General features: G+C 40.7%; 1 protein-coding gene across 1 annotated transcript; it reads left to right on the top strand.

The window, feature by feature from the left end:
* The first annotated feature begins 585 nt into the window (after positions 1–585).
* TBPL2 (TATA-box binding protein like 2) lies at positions 586–20,474 on the top strand. Its single transcript, XM_037501967.2, has 7 exons — positions 586–706; positions 3,850–4,295; positions 5,189–5,276; positions 6,967–7,058; positions 7,762–7,929; positions 11,861–11,955; positions 20,266–20,474. The coding sequence occupies exons 1-7, from the start codon at positions 653–655 to the stop codon at positions 20,340–20,342; spliced, it is 1,020 nt and encodes a 339-aa protein (XP_037357864.1). The 5' UTR covers positions 586–652; the 3' UTR covers positions 20,343–20,474.
* The last annotated feature ends 982 nt before the right edge of the window (positions 20,475–21,456 follow it).

Genomic DNA, 21,456 nt, shown 5'->3' with positions numbered 1-21,456 from the left:
GTACTTCAGACTGACTCCTCTGTGACTGGAGAAAAACCACCTGGGATTTGAAGCTGGGACATAATCCTAATATAAAAGTACTACACCTGACTAGGTAAGGCACCTCAAATTCTACTCGTTCTGCTTAAGAGAAGGAAAAAAATCCTTTATTTCTTCATTGCCCAACGCGTTCTCTTTTTACGCTTCTAAACTGAAATTTTATTTTGTGGAGGGAAAGCAGGCATTTGCAGATGCTGAAGGAAATCCACAGAGTTGCAAGAGCAGGTTGCTTCTCAGGTGCCCCAGAGCGCGGTGATTGCACCCTAGCAAGGAGCCCTTCTCGCCAGCCTCGTTGCACCCTCTCCTCTCTTCCCCTCACGCTCAGTCCTACTCTTCCTAGTGGCCTGTGGGTTTGCTGTTAATTTTTGCGTGCCCCACCTTGGCTCATCACCTCATCCGCAAGGTCTGCGGGAGCAGGAGTGCGCCAAGGCTGAGGCTCCCGCACCGCCCCCCACCCGTGTCCGGCCTGGGCCCCGCCCCGCCGCGTGCGGCCAGCCTGATAACTGGCTTCAGTGCTCGGCGCGCCCACTCAGGCTTCACAGCAGCTCTACGCAACGCAAGCGCGGACCGCCTTACCCGCTCCCACACCCCCAATAGGCGACCGACTGTCTCCATGAAGGAGGAGGAAAGGTACCTGGAGCTGTACCTGGATCAGTGCACCACCCAGGTGAGCCTGGAAGTCGCAGCCGCAGGCACAGAGCGTCAGGGCCTGCGTCCCAGGGCGCTACCCGTGGCTGAGCGCTAGGACCTGTTCGCTAGGGACTCTGTTTTCGTTATCTCTTGCACAGCTCTGAGTTAAAGAGATGGGTCTGATCAGCCCCGCCTTTCACTTGAAACACAGAAGCTTCGAGAAATGCAATAACTGGCCGAAGGTTGCCAACCAGAACTCGTGACTGGTCTGTGTGAATCCAGAGGCTTTACTCAGTCGCCAGATTAGATAGCCCCGTCCCAGTTCTGAAGACACACTGAAAAGTTGGCTTTTGTGTTTCCTGTAGAGACTTCTGGTGTCACAGCCCCTCTGCTTTGCTGTGCAGGGGTGGTTTGCACTGTCACGGGGTTGCAGCCTTAGATGCCAATGACAGGCCTCAAGACCTGCTAAACCAAGACTCTCTGGTGGCTACAGGTGCAGCTGGAGATCACGGATGGGTGGGAGGCGGGCCTAAAATGTGAATTGGAGACACCTGTGGCTACTTTAGATTTGTAATTCTTTTTTTAAAAAAGATTTATTTATTTATGCATACAAGAGCTGGGGTGTAGGCCAGAGGTGGGGTGGGGTGTGTGTGTGTATAAGAGAGAGAGAGAGAGAGAGAGAGAGAGAGAGGGAGAGAAGGAGAGAATTCACCAGAGACAGAGTGGGGAGCAGAACAGGCAGATTGACTGAAATACACTGCTGGGGGGAGCGTAGCGGTAGGAGAGACAGGAGAGGTCTGCTGTGCCATGTGGGTTAGCTCCCTGGCTGGGGATCGAACTCATGTCGCATGGCTGCCTATAGCTTCATAGTGCTGAGATTTAACCCCTTGTGCCACCAGGGAGGCCCCTCAATTTGTAATTCCTTTTTTTGTAAGATTATGCATACAAGAACTGGGGTACAGGCCAGAGGTGTGGGGGACGAGAGGATTCACCAAAGACAGAGTGGGGAACAGAACAGGCAGATAGACTGAAGTACACTGCTGAGGGGATCAGCGGGTAAGTCAGGAGGGGTCTACCACACCATGTGGATAGCTCCCTGGCCAGGGATCAAACTCGTGCTGCAGAGGCTGCAGACAGCTTCACAGCACTGCACTCAACCTCTTGCGCCACTAGAGAGGCCCCCTCGATTTGTAATTCTTAAAGTTTTTTTTGGTAAGTTTTAGAGTCAAGTATTACAGAAAACAAAGGAATATTTAAAAATAAAAACAAGTGAACAACCTTGAGAGGATGATTTTAAAATAGACAATAGTGCCAAGGTACAAGTGGTGACTCCCATATATGGTTTGAGTAGCAAAGACAGCCCAGCAGGAAAGTTCCTGGGAAACAGGAGTTGACCGCTGGCCCAAGACAGTGTGGCAGCACGTTTCTTCCTAGAAGGCCAAGGATGCAGTGAGTCCACTGTAAGCACTTCCTGCCAGCTGTGTCCTGGCTGGTGAACACAGAAGGGGGCTGTCAGGGCTGCTTTGTCATCAGACAGTTCCTTCAATAGCTTGTTACCATTGCCTTTAATTCCTTAATTCTCACCAGAGCTTTGTCCTCTGCTAAATGCCATGATGAGAAGAGGGAGTTATCTTTGCAGGTATTAGACTGGTGAGATCCCTTCCAGGTAGGACAGGAGGGGGCAAGGAAACAATTGAGGGGAACCAGCTCTCAGTGTCCAACCTCACTTCTCTTAGGGTCAGTCTGTGGGATGAGGGTAGATGGAGCTGAGTGCTAATTACATAAGTCAAAATGAAAGAAAAAGGTCCAAAATCTTACCTTAGGAGAATAACTACGTTCTTTAAGTATTTTCTTTGACTAGTTAGTGGCGCCTGCCCTCTGCTGGACGTTGGCAGTAGAACAAGTCAATAGGATGGAGCCAGACATGTTACCTGAGCTAGAGTAACTGCCAGAGACAGAATGCATTTGAAGGCATTTGTGACTATTCATTTAGAAGTAAGGTCTTCTAAGGGATAAGGCTATACTGCAAGCAGTGTCAAGACCTCGAATCTAAGCCTGCAACTTGGGCAAAGCAGGTGGTAAGATATGTGCCAAAGTAATTGATTTTTTTCTGTAACAAAATCTATGAATTTTACATTACGTGCTTTCCTCAATTTCATACCTCATTCCCTGGGCTGATGGTAATGGGAGTCGAGCAACCTTCCCAGGACTGGAAATACAGTACATTGATTTAAACTATTCTTGCCATTTAAATTTCAATAATTTTTTTCTCTTTCATAAATTCATATAACTAGAATTTTTTTATCGCTCATTTGACTAGAAGGAACAGCAGGAATAATGGGCCTTTAGTGAAGTCTTGATTAGCACTCAAGACTAAATCTTAAGCTTTACGTATTCTTTAAAATAGGAATGAAAAATTCTCAAATTTTTAAATCAACCGAAGCTTATAATCAACTTAGGGCACACAGAAAATCTATTCTCTTCAAAGCATACACAATTTAAAGCCTGGTTGCACAATTGCTTCTATTATAAAATTGGACTAGGGCCTCCCCGGTGGCGCAGCGGTTGAGCGCTGGGTTGCGAAGCTGCCCGCAGCCTCTGCAGCGCCGGTTCGATCCCCAGCTGCTCCCCGGCCACCGGAGGAGGGTCCCACATGGCGCGCAGACCTCTCCTGCCGCCCGCTGCTCCCCTCAGCAGTGTACTTCGGTCCTTCTGCCTGCTCTGCTCCCCGCTCTGGCTCTGGTGAATTCTCTCACCCTCCCGCAATTCTGACTGTACCCAGTGCTTGTATAAACAAAACAAACAAACAAACAAACAAACAAAGAAAACATGCCTCTATATAAAAAAAAAAAAAAATTGGGCTAGAGTAGCAACTTACTATGGAGCTGACTAAAGTAGGAAAAACATTTTATGAAAAATGCTCTTTCTGCACTTTAAGCTATACCTTCACTATACCTTCTTGTTTCTATATAAAAACAGCATATTACTATGCTGTAACCCCATGTTAGAACTCCCATGATACTTTGTGGAAAGAAGCAGAATTTGGACCTAAACTATCTTGAATTGCCTCTCCCACTTAATTAGAGTAAGTTGCATCACCTACCCGCCATGGCACCTTCCTTTTGGTGTGACATGCTTTTCTATTTGTTGTGTTTTCTGTCGGTTTTGGGAACAACCTAGGATGACCTCAACCCACTGGGATCACCCCTGCTCAGCCCTTACGATGTGTACATACCTAGCCCATTCAATCCAGAGACTGTATTTACTTCACATCTCGAAGTTCAGCAAACACCAGGCGATTTCTCATCTGTGGATCTTAGCTTCCTACCAGATGAACTTACCCAAGAAAATAAAGGCCAGTCTGTCATTAGAAGTGAGAATGAAATTGAAGAAAATTGTAAATCTCGAAGTCAGCCAACTGGGGAGCCGTTACTCGGCCAACAGGATGTTGGTTTGGGCTTAAACAGCAACAGTCTGTCAAATTCCCTTGCACATCTGCACCGGGGTCATGCCGACTCAGTGCAGTTCTCTCCTGAGAAACCAAACGCTTTGCCTCTGACGTCCATAACTCCCATGACACCCGTGACCCCTGTTTCAGAATGTTCTGGAATTGTGCCTCAATTACAGTAAGTTGAGGTTTTCTGTTTTGTTTTCTTTTTAAATGGCTAATTCTTATGGGTATACATTCTCTATCTCTGTGTGTGATAACAAATTTCAGGGTACTATTGATAGTATAGGGAAGAGAATTTCAGATTTCATCATTTTTGTTTGTTTTATCAGTTCTTAATAAATTATGACTTGAGTCAGTTTGGTTATTTGTAAAATGAAGCATTAATTCTTGATCTCTACAGATGGAGTTAAGAGTTAGTATACACATTTTTTTTTGAAGATTTATTTATGCACACAGGAGCTGGGATGTAAACAAGAGGTGCAGGGTAGGGTGAGAGGACTCACCAGAGACAGAGTGGAGAGCAGAACAGGCTGAGAGGAGCAGGGGGCCAGACAGGAGAGGTCTGCTGTGTCATGTGGATCAGCTCCCTGGCCAGGGATTGAACTCATGCTTCAGTGGCTGTGGATAGCTTCACAGTGCTCAAACTTAACCCCTTGTACCACCAGGGAGACCCAGTATACACATTTTTGAGTATTGTATTGTTTATACTAAAACACTCTAATTGCTGAAAATTGTGGTTGGGGTTGGATACACACAAAGAATATAAAGATGGAAAATTAAAATCACTTTGCAAATTGATTGGGAATTGTGCTTTCTATTTTAGACATAGTTTTGAAAAAGATTTAAAACTTAATTTTAGTCAGCGAGTCACAAAATTTTAGAAAGTTATTTTAATACTCCACTTTGGGATTTTTACAAGGGACCATTTGTTATGTGTTTCATGTTTAGAATAAATCTCTCCCTGGGAATTTGCTAATACACAATCTACAAAATGAGGAAGGTAATAAATTTTAATTCTTTTTACTTTTTATAGCTGATATAATTTTCTAAGTTGACTTATTTCTTCAGGAATATAGTTTCTACTGTAAACCTGGCCTGTAAATTGGATCTGAAGAAAATAGCATTGCATGCCAAAAATGCAGAATATAACCCAAAGGTGAGATTTCTCAGTATTTCTCTCAACAGTTAGCTTCTATTTAGATTTACCTTGCTTCATGTGATTGTGATATTGACATATTTTTGTTTATAAAAAGAAAAAAAAACTGCAAAAAGCTTTTGGCAACTCAAAAAGTTTATTATGTCATTCTGTTTTGAAGTTATAAAAAAAAAACCCACCTCATTCTCTGTGCTGAATAAAACAGTGGTTAAGTAGTTCCTAAAAGTTAAGGTCTTTCCCTTGTCATTCAAAAAGATTATTTTCAGCCTCATTTTATGGGGTTGCTTTTTTAAAAGGCCATGTTGTTGGAAATAATTTTTTCGAAATGTTTCACCTGACTGACACTGGTGTGTTTTTCTACTTAGAGTTTCTCTTGTTTGAGAAAGCTAAATTGTTTCAAGTATAAAGTTCAAGCTTCTACTTACCAATGTAAGATTCAAGGACTTTCTCTCTCAAGTCTAACAAACTCTTTCCTCTCTGTGTTCTGCCAAGATCAGGCATTCCATTTTCTATGTCCTATTTATACGTAAAGTGGATTTGTTAACTTGACCAACCTTAAATGAGTTGGTAAGCTCTTTACTTAGAGCAAAAATGAGTGTGATCTTATCCTCACTGGGAAAAGTCACTCTATTGCCTGGTGGAGGATTTATGGAGTGAAATGGAAAAGGCCATACTAGTAGGATTCCAGAGGACTTTGCCATCATCAACTCATTCCAGATTAAGCATTTGTTTTCTGTAGCGGCAGTGTTGTTGCTGACACCTGGATGTCACTGTTTCCTAAAGTTAACCCAAATGCAATGTAACTTTTTATATTTCATGTACCTGGCTATAATAAGGACAGAAACATGGTAATGAGCTAAGATCTTGTAGCTGCAGCAATGCAGCAATGATTGACTACCCTGTTGAGCAATCAGCATTTCAAATATTTTTTTAAAGATTTATTTATTTATGCATACAAGAGCTGGGGTGCAGGCAGATCTACTGAAATACACTGCTGAAGGAAGCAGTGGGTGAGTCAGGAGAGGTCTGCTGTGCCATGTGAGTAACCTCCCTGGCCAGGGATTGAATTTGTGCTGCAGTGGATGTGGATAGCTTCATATTGCTGCATCTTAACCGCTTGAGCCACCAGGGAGGCCCCCATTTCAAATGTATTTTATTCTCTACCATTCTTAACTCTCCCCTCATTTTATTTCAGTGTAGATGATCTGTGTAAACTTGGACCAACAGCCCAAGAAATTTTGGCTTGTGACTTAAGCCATCTTAAGAATTTAACAAAATGAATCAGCTAAGAGCGCTACCATTTTAGTAAACACCTGAAAAACATTAATAGAACGTGATCAACTTGGTATAGTGCTGATTCAGGGTTCTCTGACTCTGTTAAACCTTCAGATCTGAAATTGCCAGTCCAGCCTTGGTCCTGTGGAGTAGCTCCAACCCACAGAACTTGTGGGCTGGCAATCATGTTTTAGCTTTTTTGTTGTTATTCATAATCTGTTATTTCTAAGTACATTTTAGAATCATGGTCATTTTTGTTGGTGAGTCTTAATGAGTAGGAATACACCCAGATATCTTTTAGTTTTCACATCCAATTTCAGTTTATTTGAGAGAGCGTTCTGTCTGACACTGCCTTTCCATTGGAGTAAGGTTAACTCTGGCATGGGCTAATTCTCCGTTTGGCTTCTGTGTACAGAGGTTTGCTGCTGTCATAATGAGGATCCGAGAGCCCAGGACAACTGCCCTCATATTTAGCTCTGGGAAAATGGTCTGCACAGGAGCAAAAAGGTATGAAGACCACCCCCTGCTCCCAGCAGACAAATCATTCAGTGTATAAAACAAGGAAGGAGGCCATTAATGTAAAAAGCACACTAGAACAAATACTCTAAAGTCAAGCTAAATTCATGAAATGTCAAATTTTGTGTGGAAAACATTTAGCCTCATAATACTAACTTATATTCCACTTAACAGTTCCTCCTGTTAAACTGCAGGGACTTAACTGGGCTGTTAGAACTTGTTTTTTAAGGTGTGTTTATTAAAAAGCCTATTGTAGTGAGAAAGTATGTTCTAAGCCCGGGGAAGTAGATACTGTGTATTTTCTTCTTTGTAGATAAATGGATCAAGTTATTTAAAGGAGGGAAATTAGACATTTCTTAACCATTAGCTTAGGACGCAGAAACCTTATCTTTCCTGGACCATGCAGGGGAAGACCTGTACTGATGTAATCCTGTCTCCATAATACTAGTGGAGAGTGACTCTTCCCTGTGAGCATTAAAATATGAATAGTAAATTGTGCTCCTGAAAGGTTGTAACAGTTTCTGCTCCTTCTAGAGGTATGTTGGACTCAAGATCTCAGACCTACAGGTCATAGTATACATTAAAAGATAAACGTGGTACAAATGGTGAAAACAGAGAAATGTGTGAAGACCTCCCAAGTAGTGTAGAGGACATAGTGATTAAGACCTGTGTAAACACATTTGCCCCTCTCCAGTGAAGAACAGTCTCGACTCGCAGCGAGAAAGTACGCCCGGGTGGTGCAGAAACTTGGCTTCCCTGCCAGATTCCTTGATTTTAAAATCCAGAACATGGTTGCGAGCTGTGATGTGAGATTTTCAATCAGGCTGGAAGGTTTGGTGCTAACCCATCAGCAGTTCTGTAGGTATGATTTTATATAATCTTACTTAACTTTGAATTTACCAAGATATTAAAGTTGCATTATAGGCAGCTTTTATAATATATCTTTCAGAGAAAAAAATTTTTTTTTTTTTAAGATTTTTTTATTTTATTTTATTTATTTATTTGTTTGTTTGTTTGTACAAGCACTGGGTACAGTCAGAAGCGCGGGAGGAGAGAATTCACCAGAGCCAGAGCGGGGAGCAGAGCAGGCAGAAGGACCAAAGTACACTGCTGAGGGGAGCAGCGGGCGGCAGGAGAGGTCTGCGCGCCATGTGGGACCCTCCTCTGGTGGCCGGGGAGCAGCTGGGGATCGAACCGGCGCCGCAGAGGCCGCGGGCAGCTACGCAACCCAGCGCTCAACTGCTGCGCCACCGGGGAGGCCCAGAAAAAAATTTTTTTTTGAGAAAGTAGAGGGAGAGGGCTAAGATGCTGTACCAAAGTCCTAATACTGGTTACCACAGGTGTCTAATCTTTGAAATAGAGGTTCTCAAATTAAATTGCAGAGTAATCACCAGGACAGCTTATTAAAACACACTCCTGCTTGGGCTGCCTCACCAGAGATTGCACTTGAATTTGCAGTTCCAGCAAGCTCACATGTGATGACAGTGCCAACCAGAGCCCCCCTGGTTTGTAGGTTTCTGCCATGGGCATACTTAACATGGGGTGATGGCTGGAAGAGAAGTTGTGAGATGGATCGGGCAAGTTGAAAGGGGCTGACAGCTGGTGAGGGGAGAAAGGAGTGTTGAGAGGAGTGATGAAGGATGGCACTGTCCCTGCAGGCAGTCCCAACTAATTATGGTCCTGGTCAGTGTGAGGATTTTCTTGGGGTGTGTGTAGTTGCAACTCCCACCTTAATTTGTCCCTTAGCGTATTCATTGTCCTTGGGGAAGCTCTCTAACCTGCCTGACCTATTCAAATGTAGCTTCCTGTCTCAACAGTGAATGCTGCTCCTCTTCCTGCTTTGGAGTCTCTCTGGTCCAGCTCAGGTCCTCAGAGCAGTGGTGGAGGCTGACTGGTCATAGCAGATCCCTCCACCATGGACACACATTCGGACCAAGGCATTTGAACTGGCTGAGGACCACAGATGTGCTCAAGTTCCTCGATCTGGCTTGAACTTAAAATTCTTTCACTCCAAGACTTCTCTGCCCCTTTGCCATTGAGCAATCACTCTGTTTAATAGGCAGACAGGGATCATGATGAGGTGCTTTCTCTAACATTACCAGCTTTGGTTTATGGCATGATCTGAACAGAAGTTTAAAATTGCTTTGTTTTTCCCTACCTTTAAAGAGAGTGTTTTTTATTTTTTTATTTTTTTTTATAGAGGCATGCTTTATTTATTTGTTTGCTGGTTTGTTTGTTTGTTTTGTTTATACAAGCACTGGGTACAGTCAGAAGTGCGGGAGGGCGAGAGAATTCACCAGAGCCAGAGCGGGGAGCAGAGCAGGCAGAAGGACCGAAGTACACTGCTGAGGGAGCAGCGGGCGGCAGGAGAGGTCTGCGCGCCATGTGGGACCCTCCTCTGGTGGCCGGGGAACAGCCGGGGATCGAACCGGGGCCGCAGAGGCCGCGCGCAGCTTCGCAACCCAGCGCTCAACCGCTGCGCCACCGGGGAGGCCCTGTTTTTCCCTACCTTTAAAAATAGACTTCACCTTTATGATATTCTTCAGGCAAAGTTTTTATTTTCCCTTGATTTTTTTCTTTTTTTTTTCCTTTATTTTTAAAAATATATGCGTATTGAGTGCCTAGGGCGTATCTATTGATGTGAAGCTCCCCCATACAAGACATAGTGCCTCTTCACGCATGTCTTCAGTCTTGGGAAGAGCTGTAGATTCGTAGTTAAACCTTCATTATTAAGGATGTCTCCACACGTGAGCCAGATTCCCAAGTCCTGGATTCTAGCCTGTCTTTTTCTGAACATATTAAAGATCTTTTCCTGAATTCTAAAGTACATGCCTATTAGACTTGGCTTTCCCTTTTCTGACCATTTAGGGATCTAAAATGATGTGTGCAATTCCACCCAAGTTTCCTTTCTTTTACCAACATTGTCTTCTTTGTAGACCAAATTTAAGCCTCAAGAAGGAGGCTGCTACGGCTGCCTTCTGAAAGAGAAAATTGCCAGCAGGGGAATCAGAATTCATCAGATGCACTGATTTTAGCCACTGAGAGAGGGCCACTCACTATTCTAGCTCCCTTCAGAGCCAGTTTTCTAATTGAATCCATCATTTTTTTCTTTTTAATTTGGCCAGGCAGCTTGCTTTAAATCCCCACACCTATCTCATTCTAGGCTCATAATTGCCTTCCCTAAATGTTCTCTATCTGACTTCCATCCTTAGGTGATGGATGACAACTCTAGTGTGTGTTCTTGACATTGGGGCATTAAAACACCTCTTTCCTAACCAGTTTGTATCTTTAAAATGAGATCTGTTTTAATTGCTTGTAGCCCTGTGGGGGAACAATGGCACACATCAGTTATAATTATCAGGTCAAGTCTGTCTTATGTTAAAGCCTCAAGTTTATTGAAATGCCCAGGTTCAACAGATTTATACATTAGCATCTGATCATACAAATATCTCCTTTGTTACCAGGCACCTTCTTCATCAATCTTTATATGTTGTAATTGCTTTCAGTTTTCCTTGGGTATTTCTCTCCCTTTCAATATTTAAATCAAAGATATCCTGATAGAATTTCTTACATGAATAAAATTTGGCTACTATGTAGCAGATGCTACCATGATGGTGACTGTCAATACAGCCATGATCCCTTGCCCTTAGGAGCTCACCGTTGAAAAGCCCAAAATAATAGTGAACTATGGCAGCTGTGCAAGTGAACACTCCTTGAAGTACTACAAATGATCAAACATAATTGTTAATATAGCTGGGATATGTGGAGGTCAAAAAGGCTTCATTTAAGCTGAGACTGGAACAATGGAGTTGCAAATTAAACACTGACTTAAAACTAAGAGATTAGCAGGTGAATCTTATTCTTCATTCTGAAGAAATATTTGTCATCCCTAACCAAAATTTTTTTCTGCCTCAATCTTCTTCCATAACCTTCAGAAGTGTCACCTCAACGCTGTGGTTCTCTTTTGAGGAACTGCATGAGGCTTCACATCTGCTGTGTGGGTCTATTCTTGCAGAACCAAGTGGAGTTTTCCTGATGACCTGGAGTCACCTTTTTTTGTGCAAAGATTGATTTGTGTTAGTACAGTGTTCCTTTCCCACGTTAATTTTTTCTCTATAGCTCTTCTCAGTTAGCCATTGCTTTTAGGATAGTTTTATTTCATAAGCTTCCTCTTAACTCCTGACTTTTTGTGGACACAAGTTTTCTAGGATTCTCTCCTATTCTCTCAACTGGGAAGAAGTAGCACTTAGCCCTTTGACCTTTATTCCATAGAGAAGCCAACTTACTTTTAGTAGTGAATACAAGTGAGCTACTACATATACGAACAAATTCTGAATTTAAAAAAAAAATATATTTTTTTAATACAGCATCTGTGAAGAGAAGAAACAGTGGCCTAGAAAAATTTTAGGTTCTATCTGCTAAAAGTGTTTAACTTCAGCAATTAATAAATGCACATGAAATGTGTTTGTTATCGGGGAATTTGGAAAAGCTAGAAAACTTGTTATGCACTTTTATTGATAGACTTTATGGAAACATGGAGAATGTTTAGCATCAAGATCTAATGAAATCTGATGCTCTAAATTACCTTAATTGCTAACATTTTACAATGATTTACAATTAAAAATCGTGACTGAAAAAATTCTGTTCTTAACTGGACAAAAAATTGCTCAAGACACTCAAAATGTTTTTGGTAAAATAGCTTTAATATGCAGCTTTAATACATTAGGTCTCAAATATTATAGGGAAGCAGTTGAACAGTGCTGTTTTAACTTTTTACTTTTATATCTTAACAGTTATGAACCTGAACTGTTTCCTGGTCTTATCTATAGAATGGTAAAACCAAGAATTGTGTTGCTTATCTTTGTATCTGGAAAAGTTGTGTTGACAGGTATGTTCTAATATTATTTTCTTATTTTCATAAAATTCAGTAGCTGGGCAACTTCTTTGCTTTTTTACTAGCTTTGTAAACCATTTTACAGTAATCCTTACTATTACAGAACACCTGGAAAGTGATCTGAAAAAATGAAAAGTAGAAAAGAATATAATATCACCCATCTATCTCAATACCCAAACAATATAACTTGTTCATGTTTTTGTCATTTTGATATGTAGATGAATATACATAGCCTGTCTTTTGATTAATCTTTATAACCCATGCAGCTTAACTTATTAAAAGCCTGTCATGAATGCTTTTAATGGTTGCACAGTGTTCTAATACAGGGGTCAGGAAATCTTTTTCTGTCAAGTGCTAAATATTTTAGGTTTCCTGGGTCTTTGTTGAAACACCATGTGGTATGAAAATAGCTGTAGACATTTCATGAAAGATGGAGCTCTGAAATAGGGATTTCATATAATCATATCATTTACATGTGTCGCATATACTTTTATTTCCCTCCAACCATTTAAAAATATAAAAGCCATTCTTAGCTCACAGTTATATAAAAACAGGTAGCAGGTTAGATTTGGCCAGCAGGCCTGTTTCCTGCCCCTGTTCCCACATGTGATTGCAACAAAGTTATTCTCCCATTGTCAGATATTTAAATACTGTTCTTTGTTTCTTTGTTGGAAAACAAAGAACATATGCAAACAAATTTGACACAAATTACTAGTGCAGAGAAATGAAACTTTTGCTTAAGGATATGACTGTATTTAAGGTTCTTAGTAGAAATCGCCAAATTATTTTTTTTATTGTGGTAACATTGGCTTATAACACTGTTATTTTCAGGAAAGAAGGTTTATAACTCAACAAATGTATGATTGCGCACTATACCCACCACCAAAAGTCTACCTATACTCCATTGCATCCAGTCACCACCCTCCCACACCTGCTTCCCCCACACCCTAACTTCTTCACTTCCAGTAACCTCCATTCTCTTGTCAGATTCTAAGGGTTTGTTTTTGTTTTGTTCATTTGCTTTGTTTCTTTCAATTTTACATATGAGAGAAATCGTACAGTTTTTGTCTTTCTCTTTATGAGTTATTTCACTTAGCAAACCCCCCTCAAGGTCAATCCATGTTGTAGCAAATGGCAAGATTTCATCTTATTTTCTTTAATAATTGAGTAGTATTCTATTGTGTACATGCACCACATCTTCTTTATTCACTCATCTGTCGGTGGGCAGGTAGGTTGTTTCCAAATCTTTTCTAATTGTGAATAGTGCTGCAGTGAATACAGGGGTGCATTTCTTTTCCAATAAGCATTTTTATATTCTTTGAGTAGATATCTAGAAGTAGAATTTCTGGTTCATATTGTATTCAAATTTTTGAGGAATTTTCATAGTTTTCCATAGTGTCTGCACCAGTTTACATTCTTAACAACAGTGTATAAGAGTTTGTTTTTTTTCCACATCCTCACCTACACTTGTTGTATCTTGTCTTTTTGAGATAGGCCATTCTCACAGGTGTGCGATGATATCTCATTGTGGCTTTAATTTGCATTTTCCTAATAACTGATAATGAACACATTTTCATGTGACTATTCTCATCGGTATGTCCTCTTTGAAGAAATGTCTGTTCAGATCCTCTGGCAATTTTTTTATTGTTTTTCTGTTGTTGAATTGTATGAATTCTTTATATATTTTGAATATTAATTCCTGTCAGAGGTGCCAGTTGAAAATATCTTCTCCAGTCGGTAAGTTGCCGTTTTGTGTTTATGATAGTTTCTTTCACTGTACTGATTCCTCAGTAGAAAAGAATTCTCAGTAAAACTTTAATTCTCAGTAAAGTTTTGTAGGTTGCTTTTCTCTAAGAATCACTGTATTTTCAAAATCTGGACTCCTAGAGACTCACATGCTCTTGTCCTACCATAGCAAGACCAAATATTCCACAGAGCCATTTTCAAAAGAAGGTCTGAACAAGGGTAAATAACTTTTGCCTAAAAAGTGTTAGAGTTTTTTTTTTTATTAATTTTTTTTTCTTTTTTTTTATAGAGGCATGTTTTTTATTTATTTATTTGTTTGTTTGTTTGTTTGTTCATTCATTTATACATGCACTGGGTACAGTCAGAAGCGCGGGAGGGTGAGAGAATTCACCAGAGCCAGAGCAGGGAGCAGAGCAGGCAGAAGGACCGAAGTACACTGCTGAGGGGAGCAGCGGGCGGCAGGAGAGGTCTGCGCGCCACGCGGGACCCTCCCCCGGTGGCCGGGGAGCAGCCGGGGATCGAACCAGCGCCGCAGAGGCCGCGGGCAGCTTCGCAACCCAGCGCTCAACCGCTGCGCCACCGGGGAGGCCCAAAAAGTGTTAGAGTTTTGAAATTACAAATGCATTTTGAATTTGACCGTAGAAAATGATGGCTCCTAGCTCTTCCCTAGGTAGGTATTGTAAAACAATGCACATAATATAATTAAGTGGCAATTTGAACCCACTGTCTTACTCCCCTTGTGGTGCTAAAGTTGTAGCCACTATGTCCAATTCTACATCTGAATGTTCTAATCAAAGTTAAGTGCACTGAAGACAAAGAGGCCCTGCTATCCAGCTTTGTCATGATCCCTGACAGCAAAAAGCAGTGGGAATTGGGCCAACTTCAACATCTTTTTCCCAGTTCTCTGCTTCTTTTCTGTGACTTGTGTCATGTCTGTGACCCTTGTTTTTCCTTTTTGAAAGATTTATTTATTTATGCATATAAGAACTAGGGTATAGGCCAGAGGCGCAGGGGATAAGAGGATTCACCAGAGACAGAGTGGGGAACAGAACAGGCAGACTGACAGAAATACACTGCTGAGGGGAGAAGCGGGCCAGACAGGAGAGGCCTGCTGAGCCATGTGGGTTGCTCCCTGGCCAGCCAGGATCAAACTTGTGCTGCAGAGACTGCAGATAGCTTCATGGTGCTGTGCTTAATTCCTTGTGCCACCAGAGAGGCCCCTCTTGTTTTTCCTTATACTACAATAAAATTTGTCCAGCAAGGACCAGCTGGAATAATATACAATGACCAACAACTATGTCAGCTTTTACTTAAAAGAGCAGAAATGATAGTTAACATCTGCTAGGCACTATGCTAACCACTTTTACATGTTAATTCTGAGGTTGTACTTAGTATCTGTTTCCTTCCTTGTAAAATGATGACAACAGAGAGGTTAAGTAACCTTAACAGTGGCAAACAGCTGTACACACAGTAGCCAGGTAGGAACTTAAGCAGCCTGGCTGGGGAGCTTGCCATCCTCTGTACTAACTTAGCCCCCGGCTCTTCAGATGTCTTTGGAAAAACCTGTGTGATCTTTTGTGCATGTGCTAATCCTCCTAGTGATCCAAAGCAATGATAAAAGCAGTTGACCCTTAAATAACATGGGTTTGAACTGCACAGGTCCACATATAAGTGGATTGTTTTTGGTCTGGGGGTTCTGAATTCATAAATTCAATCATGGATCCAACTGACTGGTTGAACCCATAGATGTGGGCCCCGTGCATATGGAAGATGTCTATAAGGGAGTTGCGCGTCTTTAGACTTGGGTATGGGAATGGGGCAAGAGGTCCTGAAATCAATCCCCCACTGATACCAAGGGGCAATGATAGTTAAGTTTGGGGAGAGTCAAATGTTACACTTGGATTTCTGTATACCCCCAGCCCCCGAGTTGTTCAGCAGTCATTTGGTACTCTAAGCAGCGAGAGAGTGGTGTGAAGGAAGGACCGTGTAGTCAGTTGTCCAGTGTGAATCCATGCTTTGCATTTGTTGTATGAACTTGGGACTTCTGAGTTCTCCACATAGGTAAAATGCTGGTGAACATAGAAACCACCCATTAAATGTTGTGTAGTCACAAATGTATGGTAAACATGGCATCAATGTTAGCTATTAATTATCTTGGTGATTGCCCACCTCCTTGCTTTTTCCTTGTCACTGAAAAGGACTGAAAATTTTCTGTGATTATCTTACCCAGATGATAGGAATATGAAGTTTAAAGAGGCTTCAGTAAAATGCTTCACATTTACTTTATTCCCTCCAGCATAAGGGACTAAAAAGCTGGCTCTCTGTTGCTAAGAGTCACTCAATCAGAAATTAGTTGTGCTTGCAAATGAGTAGGTCAGAAGGCAGCATAAAAACGGCAAGATTACTGCTGAGTGAGCCAGAGAGGTAACAGACACCCCTGTCAGTCATTATTGGTAAACCTCCGCTGAGAGCAAGTTAGTATATACTGTCAAACACATAGCTTGAGGGTTTAACACTTTTTTTAATTTTCAAAACTTCACTTGTGTGCACACACACATGGTATCATTTGGGAAAATAAGATTGCAGATATGACTTGTCATAAGAATAATAGAACTGCAAATCCAAGTAGTACTGGAAATTTATATTTGTGTGGTTGAGGAGTAGGATTAATTTACAGATCTTACTGATGGGTGATGTTTAATAAACTGGGCACCTATCAGGTGCACCTACTGTTTAAGGTGCTGAAGATACAAAAGCAAATATTTCACACCCCCTGGCTGGCAGCAATCCAGCCCTGGTGAAGAGGCAGACATAAACACAACACATGATAATGGCTCTTACAGAACCAGACAGTAAGCCTGTGTCCCTGGGCCAGTCAACCCAACACCCCTAATCCTGAAGAACTTTGTGTGAGGACTATGAAAATGGCTTAGATCTTGTAAAAGTTATGCTTGACAAAGGACTTGTTCCAAACATTGCTCATGTAACTCTTCTAGCAAACCCATGAGTAAGCTCTTGTACTTATTTTACAGGTAAGGAAGCTGAAACTCACAGTCTAAACAATTTGCCTGTGTTTTCAAACCTAGTTAGTGGTAGGGCTGGAATTTGAGACCATGCTGTTTGATCTCAAAGCCATTCCCACCTCCAGTGCACCAGTCAGTTTCTATCCCCAGCACTAAAATTAGTAATGGTGATGGTCATTATAATCTGAATAAAAGCACTGCAAATTTTGTTTGAAAGGTGACATTCACCTAGTTAGAGTCTGGTGCTACAAATTGAGATTTTTGATGATTGTTGTTAGCAGGCCTATGGGGCCAATTTAGTTCTCTTGAAGTTTTGATGTTAATATTTCAGTGAGGAGATATGGCAAATTGACCAATCCTTTCACTTCAGCACCCATTTACAAATCCTGACAATGTTTATTTGATGACTTTTGTTGTAAAGGAAGGATGCCCCATAGCAGCTGTTCATGACTCCGTGATGACTTCAGCTTCTTGGGCCTCAGTTTTTTCTCATGTGAAATGAATGAATTATACCAGGGAATTTCCCCAGAGCCTTTTTGTGTCTAACATTGTGTTTCTATAATATAAAATGATTACCCTCACTGTTCATCCCCTCTTGGGTGAATGGTATTTTCTGAGGCCCAGAGGATATCATACTGCTATACAGTTGACCCTCGGTATCCACAGGGGATTGATTTGCAGGACTCCCTCAGATACCAAATCCTCACACACTCAAGTCCCTTATGTAAAATGGTGTATTTGTATGTAACTTAAGCACAGCCTCCTGTACACTTTAAATCATTTCGAATACACAATGTCAATGCTATTCCAGTAGTTGCTGTACTATATTGCTTAGGGACTACTGACAAGGAAAGTGTCTGTTTAGTGTAGGTGCAGCTGTCCTCGGTTGGCTATATTTGAGGATGCAGAAGGTAGGCTATATTTTCTGGGCTTTTAGGTATGCTTTATTTTTTTTTTTTAAGATTTATTTATTTGTGCATACAAGAACTGGGGTATAGGCCAGAGGTGTGTGTGGAGGGGGTGAGAGGATTCACCAGAGACAGAGTGGGGAACAGAACAGGCAAGACTCACTGAAATACACTGCTGAGGGGAGCAGAGGGCGAGTCAGGAGAGGTCTGCTGAGCCATATGGGTAGCTCCCTGGCTGGGGATCAAACTTGCGCTGCAGCGACTACAGTCAGCTTCATAAGTTGCGTCTTAACTCCTTGCACCACCAGGGAGGCCCCTGCTTTATTTTTTAAGGGTCATAGAAAAATGCTACTAAAAAATGCTGAACCTAAACACTCTGTTTTTCAAATGTCAAGAGTCTTGTTTGGGGTGTGGGTGTGCGTGTGCGTGTGCATGTGTGTATGCATGTATGCATGTTTACTATACCTATTATGCTCCACTATTTTCCTATCAAGGAAGCTGTTCCATTCAAATGTATCCAGAAGCTGAAGAGTCCATCAAACCAGAGACAAGAGGCAGAGTTTTTTCCCCAAATAATGTTGTCATCATTTTCTTTAGATACTAAAATTTTCTTCCTGTGATTAAAATCTGAGACCAAAGGTGTTTTTTTTTCCCTACCAAAAGGGAGAGTTTTTCTTACCCTTGCCAGTAATTTATCCTTCTCCCCATCCCTCATCTTCGAGAGTGGAGATTCAGAGATAGTAAACTGTTTGGCAGTGAATAATTAACTTTTTGCTCTTGCTTCTCAACAAAATTTGAGCTTATTACATTCTTTTTTAAAAATGTTCAATTTATTGAGGTGAAATTTGCATAACAAACTTAAGCATTTAAAAGAGAATGATTCAGTAACATTCAGAACATTTACAATGCTGTATGACCAACACCTCTATCTAGTCCCAAAATAATTTCTGTAACTCCAAAATAAAATCATTAAGCAGTTTCTTTCGAGTTGTTCTGGAAACCACCAATCTGCATTCTGTCTCTGGATTTACCTCTTCTGAATATTTCATATAAATGGTATCACACAGTATGTGCCCTTTTGTGTCTGGCTTCTTTCACTTAATGTTTTTGAGTTTCATCCTCACTGTAGTCTGTATCACTACTTAATGCCTTTTTATAGCCTAATAAGAATCCATTGCGTTGATATACTACCCTTTGTTTATCCATTTATCTCCTGATTGACATTTTTATTGTTTCCACTTTCGGGCCCTTGTGGATAGTGCTCCAATGAGCTTACATGTCTACACATATAATTTGAGTACCTGTTTTCAGTTGGGGCTGGGGAGCATATACCTAGGAGGTACTAGATTATTTGGTAATTCTTATTTTAATTTTTTTGAGGAACCACAAACTCTTGTCTTTGGTGACTAGTAGAACCATTTTACATTCTCACCAGCATTGTATGAGGGTCCCAATTTCTCTATATCCTTGTTAATGTTTGCTCTTTTTCATTTTTATAAATTTAGCTCATCTTGGATTCTAAATCCTTATTTCTCCCTACTTCTTAAATCTGGCACTCTTTTTGGTAATATCCTCTCAGTCCAGTAATTAAATCGGATATCCACATCTCAGTTCCACTGTTGTTCACATGGAACCCTTTTCTACTTCAGCCTTCAAAATTCTCATTTGAATATATGTTACTACCCTCTAGGGCCATACCAATCTGGATGTTGCCAATCTTGTCTGAATATTTGCTGCTACCACCAAGATCTCCACCATTGAGAGGTTATACCTGCTCTTACGGAAACTTCCTCTAACTTTATAGCTCTCAAGAACAGTCTTTTATCAAATTAAACTATGATTCATTTCTCTTCATACTAACAGTTTTTATGTTCCTTTCATTAATCTCCTTGCTTTGACCATAACAACATACATAAGTTTCCTGATTAGCTGACAGCTCCATATAACCATAAATCATACCAGTCCATAATCCTTAGTACAGTGTACCTGCATAGCTTTGAAAATGGAAGTAGTGGTGGTGATGAGAGATGAATAGAGAGCCAATGGCTGATAAAATTTCTTGAGGGTGGGAGCCATGTCTAACTCGTGTTTTTATCCCTTTAACTCCTAGAGCAGTTGTGCGATAATTAAAGGTCCTTGAAACTTAAGACTGTAAGGATGACAGTGGTGCAATTTTACCCTCTATAATCCCCATTCATACACTGAAATTTAAAACTTTAGAATAGCTCCAGTTTGCCCCACTGTTACTCCACATTTGGGAATCAAAATGTTAACTAGAAATGAATAAATCAAAGGAAATTCCTTTTGCTAGTAGCTAAGTGCCCATAGGTGCTGCTGAAGGTCACTGAAGAGCACTCCTATTTCCTACTGTGCCCTGTGAGGCTAGAGGTGAGCTGTTACACCCACACAAAGGAAGTACTAGAAAACTGCTCTAGGGTTTATGTGTGGGAATGTGACTGTAATCACCAAATTCTTTTGCCTTTTTCCAGAACACCATGCTTCAGTTGCATCTAAAGAGATGTCATCACATTAAAAGTAATTGGGGGGTTAACGATGAAATAGTAGTCTTAAGAAAATTTTGTGATCATTTTATATTGAAGATTATATAAACTTGGATTTCTTTATAGGTGCCAAAGAACGTTCTGGGATTTATGAAGCATTCGAAAACATCTATCCTATTCTAAGAGGTTTTAAAAAAGCCTAAGTCTATCAACAGCTCATGGAATATTGTTTTGAGTATGTGTGTATAAAACTAGCACAGAAACAGCTGGGTTTTTCTATCTCTGTAGATGTTCCCTGCACATTTTTTTTTTTACTTTGCTTATTAAGGGCTGATTATTTAAGTAACCAGTCCTAGGAAATGAAATTGCTTTTCAAAATAACCTTGTTACTGTTAAAACTGAACTAGTAATTTTATTTCAGAATTTGAGAAATTTAAAGTCTTGCTAGAATGATATTGTAGCATTAAAATTTAATGCTCTGCTGATGTTAAAGATGAAGTACATTAACGTGTTCTCTGAAAATATATAGCAATATATAGAAATTTCAAATAAATATAGAATAGATAATATCTGTAATATCTAATGGAGTAGAAATTAATGATCAATTATTTTGCTTTTAAAAAAAACTGAGATGGTCCTAGGGATAACGTATAGGCACAGTGAAGGATCCTGTTAGAATATAACTAAAACATAATAGTCTGAAACCTTATGCAAAATTAAACATTTTTTTGTTTGAAATGATCAGAGAAAACTATCACTTAATCTTAAATTTTCAGATTTAGTATAAAGTCTATTTTGAAAACAGTATAAGGAGTTTTTGCTTTTTGTATATTTTATAATCTTATTGTGATTGTATTAAAATTGGCCAGTGAAGACTAAGAGGGAGTAAAAAGTTCAGCTTCAAGGCCCAATTAGGTTGTGGAATCATCCACATTCCGTGGAGCCCTGGAGGTTAACAGGGAGAAACGGGGCTTATATGCCTCATGGTCCCAGCTGTTGAGTCCTTCTCCAAGGTAAGGAAATCTTGGTTGAAAAACCTGGAAACCCCCCAAGGTTTGCGGGGTATCAGAGTTCAGTTTTCAACATGCTGAATTTGTGGTGACCACCCGACATCATTCCATGCCTAGTAGGCAGTTGTGACTCTTTGGGAATGGAACTTGGGTGAGAATTGCGGACAGTCATTATTGACAGCCCGCTAGGCGCCTCCTTGAGAACCACTGGTCTAGATAGATAATGCCCTATACGCCCACTTTTCTCTTTTCATTTTGTAGTTAGGCTTATTCAAACACTAACTACTGAGATTATCCTCTTATCCAT

This window comes from Talpa occidentalis, unplaced genomic scaffold (assembly GCF_014898055.3).
Source record: "Talpa occidentalis isolate TD23 unplaced genomic scaffold, MPIMG_talOcc4v2.1 talOcc4.11, whole genome shotgun sequence".
NCBI classification, from domain to species: Eukaryota; Metazoa; Chordata; class Mammalia; order Eulipotyphla; family Talpidae; genus Talpa; species Talpa occidentalis.
The sequence above is the reverse complement of the archived record's forward strand: the minus strand, read 5'-3'. Positions and strand labels throughout refer to the sequence as shown.